Source organism: Rhea americana, unplaced genomic scaffold, assembly GCF_003343005.1.
Source record: "Rhea americana isolate MKP2758 unplaced genomic scaffold, rheAme1 scaffold_42, whole genome shotgun sequence".
Lineage (NCBI taxonomy): Eukaryota > Metazoa > Chordata > Aves > Rheiformes > Rheidae > Rhea > Rhea americana.
This window is the reverse complement of record NW_028186557.1, coordinates 1,866,239-1,879,483: the sequence shown is the minus strand read 5'-3', so window position 1 is coordinate 1,879,483 and position 13,245 is coordinate 1,866,239. Positions and strand designations below refer to the sequence as shown.

Sequence of the window (13,245 nt, the reverse complement as noted above, 5' to 3'; positions counted from 1 at the left end):
GTACGCGTGCCAACCACCGGCGATGCCTCTCCCTGGCCGGGGCAGCTCCCGGCAGCTCCTTGGGTGCTTCGCAGAACGACCCCAAGTCGCAGCCCTGGGACACCGGACGGGGAGAGCCGCGGGCGAGAGGGAAGCGGCGCTCGGCGGTGGTGACCCACGYCGCGCCCCGGCGAGCCGGTGTTAGGCGACCCACCGGGAGGTTCAGGGCGATCGGGGAAGCAACGAACGCCAAAGGGACTTACAGGTTGGAAAAAATACAAAGCAAACGCCAAATCGCAGCCGCAGTCTGGCCAAAAGATGCCAACGGGTGGTTGGGGTTCGTGCTAGTAGCACGTATCGGTCGCCGCAAACGTACAAACACGGGCAGGGAGCGCTCCTAGGAGGCTGAACTCGGGTTTAAATCCCGCTTCAACCAGCTGTTCTTTCAGTCAGTGCCTACAGTTTATAGCACGGACTGGCACCAACATGTGACGAGCTAGTCCTAAAATAGTTTTATTCACTAGTCTGGAACGATTCCTCCGACACAGTTTTGAGCAAGGTTCTTCTCAAGAAGGAAATACCCATTTTCCTTAAACACAGCACTGGGGTAGCGTACGTTCACCAGCACCACAAACATTTCTAATTTTGTTTCACAACTAATATTTGCCCTTAGTGTTAAGCAAGCAGAGGTTACAAATTGTAGTCTCTGACGATCTTCTTCACTTTATTTGTACTTTTAATTTACAGCTTCATTTTGACTGCAGCTGCGGAACTAGTAGTAACTTTGGCCYATTCTCTGCTAAAAAGCTATTTTAATTAGTTATTAAAAAATCACTGCTGTAAGGAAATAACAGTCTCTTTCATCATTTTTTTTAGAAATTTTTAAAGAGGACTTTTACAAATTCTCTTCATATTTGAAGAACAGTTATACCAATTACTTTTACAAACATATACTCAGGTGTGCGCATTTGCTTTCATAGAAAAATAACACTGGGTTTGTATGAGCTATATGCTGACTTCTCACCTTATTTATAATATTCCAAATAGAGTGTGTACCATACACATTATTCTATTAAATAAGGAAAATATACTGAAAAAATGCTATTTATTTCTGGGTTTTGCTTTATAAGCACAACTTTAGAAAAAAGAATCCAGAGGTTATTGGATTTTCAACAGAAAAGTAGACTGAAAAATATTTARAAGGTAATGGATGTGAGAAATGGAAGCTTGGATTTTGTGAAACYGAATGCTTAAGTTCAAACCATTTATTTGAATTCACCACAAACAGTTTTACAGTGACACGCCAGTTTTTAAAATCTGCCTTTCCACCCGAAGGGAAGGAGATGCACGCTCTACAACCACCAGGAGACACCAAGGAAAGCATCTGCCTAAGCAGTACATAAAATCTATCACTGTTTTGTTCTGGCTTTCTACAGACCTTGCTGCAACRGGGATGTGGCACAGATTTCCTCAGCACAGCAAAAATACCATATACAGGCAAAATCCTCATTCCCTGGAAATCAAAGCGTTCAACAGCCTGAGCTCCCACTGTATCAACACTCAAACGTTTCTGTCCCTTTTACTTTTGTAGAGGTATCGGTCTTGCTTTCCACGCTATTTGCGTTCAGCTTTTTAGGCAGAAGTTTAATCCTTGCCCTGGTTGCTCGTTCTCTCACTGCCTGAGCAGATGGTGCTTTTGAACCCGCAGCACTTGGTGGGGAGCGAGATACGAATCCACCCGGCCAGGACGATACCCCAGAAAACAGCAAATATTACAAGTCCTCTGGTCAAAACTAGGTTTGATTTGGGAGGAGGAAAGAGAGGTTTACTTGTAGAACTACGTACTTGCTTGTCTATATTCCGTGTATTTATACTTCTCTACAGTGGAGGGCCCTGCAATGCTTGATAAGGCATTCATTGGACTAATCAAACCCAACAGACACTTGGAAGAAATAAATAATGAGGCCACTATTCATCTCTCACAAAAAAGATAAAATTAGGGGGGAAAAGACACTGAAGGTATCTTGATAGATATTAGAATGTGTTAATACATTAGCTCAGACACATAGTATATCTACACTAATAACTTGATCAGGTATTAGAATATTCATCCCCATAAGTTTTCCTTTAAGTAACTGACTTTCTTACCCCTGCTTCCTAGGCAAGTAAGGCTTATTTGCCCGTGCTCAGCACGTGAACACGCACGTGTGTCCTATTCCAATTGAACAAAAAGCTCGAATCGATATTTGCATCTTGTTAGACACGAATGAATCCAACTRCAGGCACAAAGCCATAGGAATCCATGTTTCATTAACGCCGTTGCTCAGTGGACAGCTTGGTAAAATTTAAGGAAGAACAAGTGAGTGTCTGATCCTGAGGCTGGGGTACAACAGCTCCCAATACAATGTAAAAAGCATTACCTTGTCCATGGTGTAGCATACAGGCCCTTCTACTGGGTCCCCACGTCTCAGCATCTGTCTGACGCCACACCTACCCTGCATTTTATCAGTCATATTTTCTCCAACCAAGACACACATAGTAATTCTTCATTAGCTCTACGATTTCTCCAGATCAAACTCCAGACAGGTTTAACTTAACGTCAGCCAGTCTGTATCTAGCTGCAAACATCCAAACTGAGCATTRGTGACACGGCACTACGGAAGCACCGTCTTTGGGTGCGGGGAGAGGGGAGGCACAAATTCTAAAAATAAAATAAAATACAGTRTATGTTAAAAAGCTGACAGTTATTCCAAATACAATAAAAACTGACTGCAGCGTAGGAGCTATGTGTCATACTTAGGAAAAAGTAGGAAAACATATGGCCGGAGTGGGCTCTACGCAAGCTCTGCCCAGGCTGGGGTGCACACTGACTACGCTTGCACAACTGTYACCCTCTTCTCTCCATCAGACGAGAGCTGTGTGAGCCCTTGAAATATGAAGCATTTCACCTCACGCAGAAAGTGGATTCACTGCTCACACGCTGCTGGAGAAACCAAAGCACAGCGTCACCCGAGGACACAAATCTGTACCTCAAAACTCTAGCACGGCGCAAAGGGATGTGGAGGAGCTTTGAGTTTTGTTGACTTGAGAAGACACTGTCTTATATCATCTCATCAACAACAACYACTTGTGAAAGAACATTGCTGCAGTTACCTCCACGAAGGCTGGGTCTTGACAGCCAGACCTGGACTAAAATGATCTGCATACCCTACTATGCATGCCCCATGATCTGCCTATATCACGCCATGTAGAAGTATAGATACTTCTACAACTTATTTGCATGGTTTCTGTGCTAAGAAATGTCCATCACAGATGTGTCTCAGATTAAGATTTCCGTCAATCTGATTGTGGCAAATTCTGCTCCCATGCATTTTCTTCCTGGTTGCTGAAACTTAATGCAAGAGACAAGGACTGAGAAACTGTAATTCCCCAAGACCAAAGATGAGTCACGTACCCTGTTCTAAGTTCAAACACGTCCCTCCTGGCCTCCTTTGCCAGCAGCTCCAAAGCAAGGAGCCCGCAGTCAAAGACACGTTGACGCCCTCCTGCACTCTGCTGCAGTGACCCTGCAGTGTGCAGAGGAGTCCTGTGSCAGCCAAGAGCCTTGCACACGCTCAGGTGTTCAGGGTGCCCACAGCCTCCACTATCCTGTGACCTGCTGCTCCTCCACCTCTGTCCTGTCCAACAACGCCGCCTTCTCTCTGCTAAACAGCCTGTGACACCTCCCAGGTCAGTCAGCAGTCATATTCCTGTTCCGACAAGGAGGAACTGTCTCCTGGTTCTAAGAAAACCCCTTCATGCTGCTTCAGCTCTTCATAAAGAAATCAGAGAAAGGATGAGAATTCCCACTTGTCTCTAATTTTGTCTTGGCCAACCTATACCAGCAGGGAAGCAAGACCCAAGTCCATTAGCAGGCTCAGACCTGTTTCCTGTTCCCAAGGACTTAGCACCTTGACACAAGCCCAACTCTTCATTCAAGCACATCAGTTACACAGAAAGACAAGCATGCTCCAGCGCTGCCTCAAGGCTGCCTACTGCCTTCCTTCTTCCCAAGCTGTACCTGCGCTCATTGCAAGCAGCAGCGAGAGAAGCATCCAGATCACAGCCTCTGCCCCTCAGAGCAGCCTGGGGACRTCACCCCCTTGTGCTGCTGCAGGTAGGCACCGACCTCTCAGCGTGCACCTCCATTATCAAATCCCAGGTTCACCCTYGCTCCTCAAAGTCCTCCAATCACCCACACTCTGCATTGGTTCATTTGTACCCAGGCTCTTCTCTGAAGTGAGCCAAAGGAGATCTACACACCTGGTCTCTCCTAGAGCACGRGCACGAGCCCTGTGCTGCACCACCAAGGACTGCATGTGTCTCCTACAAGACAGATGCAGTCTTAGATTCCCTTCACAGGAGAGGTAAGCCATCCCAGCCTGCCTCAGTCTTTAACAGAAAAGACTGGCATTTTGCACTTTCTCCAGAAGAAAAAGCAAAGGAGACAACTGCAAATTGCAGAGCAATAAGCACACCAAGGACACTGGCACCAGCGATCTCAGTGTACTGTTGTCCTGTGGGATTCAATATACAGGAGCCTTTCCTGTAAAATCTCCCCCCCCCCCTTGTTAAAGAACTTATTACTGGAGGTGTTCTCAAGAATAAGCATTTGTAAATGGAATTCAGCTACTTATAACTGGACAACACAGAATTCACCCACTACGCCTATACCTGAACAGCTGAAGTTACCTACTTTTTAAGTGTAGCACGACTTCACTGAAAAAAACAGTATCACAGCAGGTGTTGTCAAGGACAGTTGAAGTTACGGATGGCAATGCATAAATACAGCTCATGTTCTGACACTGGTAATTTAAGTCTGGGTAAAACGAGTGCTATGGCCCAAAAACGAAAGTCTTCTCTTTCCATGTACAGCAGCACACAGCTTCCCAAATACTTTACTGCAGAAGCTGGGAACATGTACCCTGGCCCATCTGSTACTGGTCATTGCACAAAGCACAACAGTAAATCTGGCAAACCAATGGTCTGATCCAATGTATGAAACTCTCTGCACCTATGATCTACATTGCCATGTGGCAATACATCATACTCTGAAAGGATTAACATGCAGCTGACTTCAAAACTTCCATAATGATTAGCCTGAAAGCTCTAGCAATGTGCTCACTCCTGCTTGGATTTTTTTGATGCACCAAAAACGCATTTCCACTCTCCATTTCYTTAGAGATAAAAGTCAATTTTTATTATTTCTAAGGTTGTCTCGATGCCATTGCCTCCACCAATCATCTTCTCCACCCCCATCTTTCCAATATATTGCAGAAAGCCCCAAGCACACCTCTGGAGGATGTTTAGGTTTTTTGACTAGACATGTCTAAAACACTGGTGTCTGTCTAGAAGACAGCAGAAAAGCAGGGCTCWGAGAGCAGACATGCCTGCCTCAGAGTTGCTAGATTCATCTTAGGAAGTCAGCAGGTATTGAATTAGCTAATATAATTCACCTATTTACAAAGTTTAACATAGCTGGCAAGGAACTGTGATATTAAATGCATACAGTTAGCAAAATTCCAGATTTGGAAAACATAATTGAGGCAAACAGTTGTGAAATACAATGCATTTGCAGTTCCCTGTGCTTCTGTTTTGCACAAAGGCTCTTTCGTACAAAGGCAGCCTATGTGATAGAGCAGCAAGCCTTTAATCTTGCTCTATCTTGCAGTAGCTAATATTCAACACAGTATTGAGGCTTGTTTTGTTGTTAAAAAGAAATGACCACACTGTGCAAGCAGGTTTTTTTAAAAACCAACAAAATGCCCAAAGCAGTGTAAAATTCATGTTATGTAATCACAGGAGAGCAAGAACAGCTAAATCATTTTAGGAGATATGGTTAGCCAAGTGAGAAACATTGTCTCTAATCATCTTTTTCCTCAAGAATACTTGAGTATCACTTGTAAACAAAATTGTTTAACTACCCATTTTGGAATTCCACCTCTTCTCAAGAAAATACACAGCTAATTTATTTAAGTCACCTTTGAGAAGATGTTAGAAAAGAAATGAAGCAGTAGCAAAACAGAACTAAGGAAAGAGAAAAAAAAAGCAACCTTTCCATGTAGGAATAAATTCATAACTTAAGCAATTTTATATAGAGCTGTCCTTCAGAATTACTGCCCTTCCTACACGGAGCAACTGCAGCATAGATCTGACAGGCTGCRTGAAATGCTTGCAATCGGCCTTTCTTGCTAATGCTCTCTTCTAAAAGTCCCCAAACACTTCAGCTGCTGGCAGCTTACTCTTCCTATAACTATATAGGGTTCAGCATAGTACCAAAATCTTCATGGAAAACTCATAGGGTTCTTGGGGGGGGGGGGAGGAATCCTGAAAGAAAATTTCTCCCTCTTGATTTTGTTTTAGCTTTTCTAAGCAAGTCTTTGCCCTGGTTATTATACTTCTACTGACATCTATATACAGTGAATCCAGCCACATGCATAAGACATACTACTCCTGACAGAATAGAGCAGAAAGTCCAAAATCCACGGGCAGATCTGCTCGGGCACCGTGCAGCCTCAGCGAGCGCCAGCATCCTGCAGCTCTGGAGCTGTCTGTAGGTAAACCGCTGTGCTGAAGCAGCAACCTCCACTGGCACTTTCTACTCCTTGCTATAAACCATGCCGCTGTCTAGCAAAGCTATTATTTCTCTTGTGTCTTTAAAGCATGTAAGACATCAGCGTCATTCAATTTATCCAGCACATTAAGCTTTGGTTGCCTGGGGAAAAAAAAAAAGAAAAAAATATATCTTTCATAGAACAAATCTCTACTTCACCTTTCTGTACCACTGTTGTGTTTATTTAATACTTATATTACAAAAAGTATGGAGGGCTGAGCCCAGAGCAAGATGACACCATACTGACTATGCTAAAATTATCTAATTCCTGCCCCCAAACAAGTGCTCCTCAAATAAAACAAAAGATAAGTAATCGAATGTTGGCTGAAACATTAAATCCACATGTAAGTCACTTAGCAGGGAACACAGCAGCTTTCAGCAATTTAGAAAGCAAGCACAAGAAGAWAGATCATGGTCTGCCTGGAATTTACCTTCTCAGAACTTAAAAAATTAACTTTAATCATTCTCAGTGTGAAATCCCACGAAYAGCTCAGTCCTCAGTCTTTACTGCRGGACAACTTCACTGACCTCAGGAAGAGTTCAAAAAATCAATAAGGACAGGAAAGTGTCTCCATGAGTTGCCCGAGAAATGGCATTTCATATAGTTCTGATCATAGGTTTTTCCCCCACACATTCATTTATCCTAGCATTAAACTAATCCTAACCTAGCCCAGTTACCTTCTAAATGCTGCCACTGAACTTGTTCCTTATTAAAATGACGCAGAGCCCAACATGTATGTAGTGAGACTGAATTCAAAYTGGAGCATCCGTAGCTCTCGCCAAAGACAACAAGGACACTTGGGGAGCACTGAAGAAAATCAGATAGATGGACAGACAGATAGAGATATGATATAAGGTAGAAAGAAAGGGTGCTAACTTCCTCACTTCACGTTCCCAGGTGATAAAACTGTGGTAACAGTAAATGCTCAGACGTGGGGTTGCACCTTGCAGGGACTCTGCCCATACTAGGCACGGCTGCAGCTTCAAAGCGCGGCTGTATTTCCAAAAACCTGTTTTGACAGAGGATTGCCTGCCTCTCCCGCACTCCATGACTAGTGCGAGTGACTGGCAAGTGCCTGGCGCAGGACACCGTAAATGGGACACATCACAGCCCAGTACTGCGTTCTTGCTTCAGCCAGGTCTTCAAAGGGACAACGCACAAGCCCGGTCCCCTCCCAGCACCAAGCGGGGATGCAGAATTGGGACCGAGTATCTGGCTTACGCAGGGCTCAGCATGCCCGAGAGCCAGTCATTCTCCGAGCACGCTGATTTAACAAATACTAGACTCTCTTCTGAAAAGCAGTTTACTAGAATATGACTTCCAAAGTCTTATTCCATTACTTAATTTTATCAAACGGGAAAATACCGTTTTCTCAGCTTACCAGGCAAAAACCTGAAAACCCACGTTAACCAACAAACAGCACCCTGATAAATAGGTTAATTAAATGGGTTTCTACAGCTCACTTTACTTCCTGGCGTTATTCTTTGGCCGGGTATTTCTTCCAACAGTAATAACAGAACTGGATGTTTACTCTAAAAATCAGTAATTTTTGTTTTTTCCATTCTCCATCAGATTTAAACATTAACCTGGGAATGCAACAACACTTACAGTGACCTCTTGTGGCAAGCGCTCCACTTTTGTTCAAACATCGTCCRGAACAGGACGACGTCTCTCCTACCGCCACATCCCACTGCCAGCGACATACATAGGAAAAAATAGAAATACTAAAAGCATAGGATCCCTATCCTATACAGCAGCTCATCAGCTTTCGGTGAAACTCAGCTACTCCTTTACCTAAGGTAAATAATATCTAATATGGTATTATTTGGGCTTCTAAATTAATACACTGGTGTAGAGTTTTTGTAATTAGTTTTTAATAAAAAGCATGTAAAAGCAAAAGTTTTAGGCCTTCTAAAACTGCCCCATTTTCAGCAGGAGTCAGATATGCTTCACACCTCAGGATTCAGCCAAATCCACCAAAAACACTAGAAGAGGAAGGAATGGACGATACTCATCATTGAAAACTACTCATAGATTTCATTTAATAATGCTTCTTGGTGTAAGAATTCACTGTGCACTGATTTACATATCAGCATCCCCCCTGCTTTCACTGAAGTTTCAAAAGCATCCCTGTACCTCCAAACACAAAACAAAGCCTTAAAAATATAATCTCCTTGGTCACCCCTTCAGTAACTTCCTTGTAACCAACAGAATTGGAGAACAGAATCATTTGGCCGAGGTTTCATAGGTTCTTTGCGTAGAGATTTAGGTAACTGCAGATGTGCACAATTCTGCAGAAGATCCCTCCCGCATCCCACAAACTTCAGGTAACTTCTTGTAGAGAACTAACTTTCTGCAGCAAATGTCACTTCATTTGGATGAGATGAAAATCCAGCTTGTTTTAATTTGGAGGACAGGAGCCTCCACAAGTCACGTTCAGTGACAATAAGAAACTGTGTTTTGTAACACTGTATATAAAAATCACATACACTAGACGGAGGGATGGGAGAAGACAGTGGGCATTGGTTTTATTTATAATAGCAGTGAAATAAAAATGAAAAGGTGTCTGAGCACTACAGATCTCATCACGTGCATTTCCCTCCCTCTTCCTGGGTAACTGGATCCTTTTGCCCAAAGTCATGGGTACCCAGCAGGACTGAAAGCTCTGTCTTAAGGAATCCACTTGCATGAGCACGACATTAAACTCTAAAGACCAGGAATTAAATCTTAAGCCCATTAAAGTTCATGGTAAAATTCACAAGGTTGTCTAATCAAGCAAAGATTTCAACCCCAAGTGTCAAAATACACTCGTACAAGACCTGAAAGATCCCTTTTCCCAAGGAATCTTCTAAGAGTTATTGCAGTAGAAACAATAACCAATAATGACAACTTATCATATTTATCTTTAATTAACGTATGCCCTTCTTTCCAGGCTGTTAGTGCTTTTTATTGCATACTGTTGCAAAGTCCCAGAGTTACCCTCTTCCCAAATTCATCCTCTATCATAAAAGCCAATTATGCAGTTAACACAAACTTAATGCTTTGCTGCCAGAATATTCAAAAGGTAAAGGTGGGCAGGCAAGACAGACACATTTTTCTTCTCCTATGCACGCAGCTCAACTCCCTGGGTCTCTCTGCATGTGGGTCAGGACCACGAAGCCCAGCCTTGCACTAGACACTTGCCCAAATCTGCATCCACTTCCACCTCTGCAATGCCAAGCTGAGGTCAGCACCAGCAGGAGCTCTGAATACACGCAAGAAGTGACCAATAATAACAGTAAAAACAGGCACATAGTGACGAGACCATCTCAGGAGGGCAGAACACTGCCCTAAAAGCCCAAAATACTAACGGCAGGAAAAGGCAGCCACTTTGATTTAATTCAATATCGTACTCTCACAAAACATCTCTTCCTTCAGCTTTGCAAAACACCTGGCAAGCTAAAGAACTAGGCACACGGCRGTGAGACCGTATCAGTCTTTGGGAGCCTCAGATCAGACCTTTGCTCAATGTATTTTAACTCTGCTGTTAAGAAAAAATTGTATCGGATGCACTGAGATTACCCATGAAGATGGCCCCAAGTGCCCCAAGGGCTCGTCCCCTCTCCCCAGCCGCAGCAGTTGCTCTTACAAGGGACCGCGCGTATCCCTACGGCCTCGGACTCTCCCGACAGCGCAGCACGGCCATTGGGCGGGTGAGCAACCTGCAGAGGAGCATGGTGTCACCACCTGCCAAGACGCGTGTTGGAAACCACCTAGGAGARCGACACAGTGCAGCTCAGAAAGCAAAGCAAGCTGCTGCTCTGAAGGTGTGAACTCCCCTCCGACAGGGACCCCCGGAGCAGAGGGCCACCAGAGTCCCACCAGCATCTCTGACTCTTTATGAGTACTTCTCTAATTTAACCTGATCTGTAGCCAAAGCTGGGGTGAAAACGGAAGACTCTCAAGATGTCTAACTGAAAAACACCTAATTTGTGCTGAAAATCAAATACACAGTTGTTTTTCAACACCAGGTCTAGGTACCACGTTCAGCCCGTGCACACAGTTCTCACTGTGCCGGTTCCAACTTCCCATATTTAAAAATAATGTAATTTTGTATGTAAACGTATTGTTGTTCAGATCCACCTCTAGCAGCTCACAGTAATTCGGTTTCCACCTGTATTTCATTTTGAAATCTGTTGCTTCCATTTCAGACCTGAAGAGCAGCCTGTGTGTCCAAATAAAAACCTATTTTTTCCTATAATACCTAACAAAAGATATTACCTCTATCTACAAACCTCCTCTTGATTACTGAGAAGAGATTTATAGCCAAGAAGTGTGATGGGATTGCATAAGTGTGAGAAATCTCAAAAAAGGGTATTCTTTAATCAAGAAGGAAGAAACAAGGGCTTTTGTTGAGGGAGCTGAGGATGTGTTTCAAAAAAAAAAAACAATTYTCAGTCTTCTCTTTATGCTGTTCCTCAACTTGACTATGAAAAATCTCTTCAAAATTGGTGAATCCAAGCATAAAAAAAATATAAAACAGTGCTGCTTTACAGTGTACACAGTCAGCAGATCAAATCCTTGCCTTTTAGTGAGTACTGGCAGGAGATCCTTGAACCTGATTTGCTCTACTGAATACCATTAAGTTCAGATTAAATAATGCTGACTCCAATGAAAATTACGGTTTCTAAAAAGCACAAATGAGGTTATGTCCTGGATGACAAAAAAAGGTCAAAAACACATTTTAGGACACAACACTGACCATTTACACAAGTTAGAAACAAATTCCCAATCCATTTTTCACTTCGTCGTCCAATAGAGCATCGTGCTTAGGTATCATCAGGGGCAAAGAAAAAGAAGAACCAGTGACCAGATCTGCCTGATTTTAATGCTTTCAAATTAGGCCAGATTAAAAATCAGAGGGGACGTTTTTGAAGTATAATATTCAAAAGTCTTCCGAGTTTTTCTAGTTTTCAACATCTCAAAGCTTTCCTGAGCTTTCACCAGGGAGGATATGTGATTTAATCAGAGCACGATACAAAAGCCTGACACTCCCAAATTGTGTTCCCCAGTTCTGCCACTGACTCGCTGCGTGACCTTGGGAAAACGACTGAGATGCCCAAGCCTCAGTTTACGCCACAGTTTCAAGAACAGGTTGAGAATGGCTCTGTGTGTCCTCCTCTACGGGGAGCTGTGAAGTGTAATTAAATTCCAGCCGGGGCTTTGAAGTTGTCAGAGGCAAAAGTGCTACATAAACCCCTCCTAATTAAGCTTGCATTTAATATTCTGGTAAATATACACACTATTACAAGAAACTCTAGCTTCTAATGATCCTGCAGTCATAAAGCTTGACCAGAACCAGAGCCGACCACAGAACTGATGCAGGCAACATGAGAGAGAGGAAGCCCCCAAAAATGGTTGCTAGCTCACTATAAGGCTGGCATTTTAACACTCAACATTTTAAAACAAATTGCARGTCCACTGGTGCTGGTCCCACTCCTGCTCTCCTATGGAAATCAGTGAATCATTAATTCAATACCTGACACCAAAATCAAGCCAGCATACCAGACCACTTCAGTATCAACGTGAGATAAACCCAGAACTGTACAACAGAAAGGTGGAAGGGAATACTTTTCAGCAGCATTTCACATCAAATTAGCGTCTTGGTTAATAATRCATACGGCAACTTTTAAAAATGCTCTGTTCTGCCCATCGTTCTGATTTATGTCACTAGATGCACGCTGACATAGCAGTGCTCTGGCAYTGCGCGGCTGTTCTTAACTTGTGCTGTCCGAGAAGAAACCTCTGAGCAGACACAAACTTGAGCTCCTTTACTAGACTTCACTTGTGCAAGTGCTCATATGCTTCAGTACATCCATGCCAGTGCACAGACCACAGAGAAAGGAATGCAAGTAGCACAAGACTTGGCCAAGGTAGCATCTACRTTAATACACCTAGAGGGACGGTCCGCAGTCACATCGTAACTCTAATGGAGCTGTATACGCTGCGCTTGACCAGCGCTTCGCAATGGACTGAAAGGGTAAAATGAGTAATTTTATGCCCATGCGGTTCTGAAACAGTCCTGTAACTACCTGCCTCCAGGCAGAGCCGCAGATGAGCGGCTGCAGGCGTTCTTCACGTATTTGTTTAGCCAGAGGATTACCASCACCCGAGACACACTCACCCCCGTATCCTCGCCCCGGTACCTCTGCCGCACGCCTAAAGTGCCACAGAACCGTAAAGCCGGGCGACAACGGCCGCAAACCCAATTAACGGAGAACGAGAAGGTGGAAAAACGAACTCAAGAGAGAGGACAGAGACGCGTATGCGACGCCTGCCACAAACGTGTTAAACGCAGCCACGACGGCGATGTAAGAAGAAGTTCGGGCAGACGAGGAAAGCAGCAGGGAGGGAGAGCGCAGGCCGGGCAGGGCGGGCTGCCCGGCGGCAGGGCGGCGGGGGAGGCTCCGCGCCCGGACGGACGGACGGACGGACGGAGGGATGGAGGGGCGGACGGAGGGGAGCTCTCACCACTCGAGCGCCGGACGATGTTCTCCAGGAAGGTGTTCTGCGGTGCCACCAGCCCTCTCTTGCCCCCCGGCATCCTGCAGAGCCGGGCTCGGGGGCCGGCGGA

General features: G+C 44.3%; 1 protein-coding gene across 1 annotated transcript in view; it reads right to left on the bottom strand.

Moving 5' to 3' along the window:
• The window catches only part of KCNH5 (potassium voltage-gated channel subfamily H member 5), a 154,947-nt gene extending 141,714 nt beyond the window's left edge, over nt 1–13,233 (bottom strand). The window contains exon 1 of the mRNA XM_085314991.1: nt 13,143–13,233. Within this exon, the coding sequence (XP_085171117.1) occupies nt 13,143–13,215 (73 nt within the window). The 5' untranslated portion in view covers nt 13,216–13,233. The remainder of the gene's footprint in view (nt 1–13,142) is intronic.
• Nucleotides 13,234–13,245: the final 12 nt, after the last annotated feature.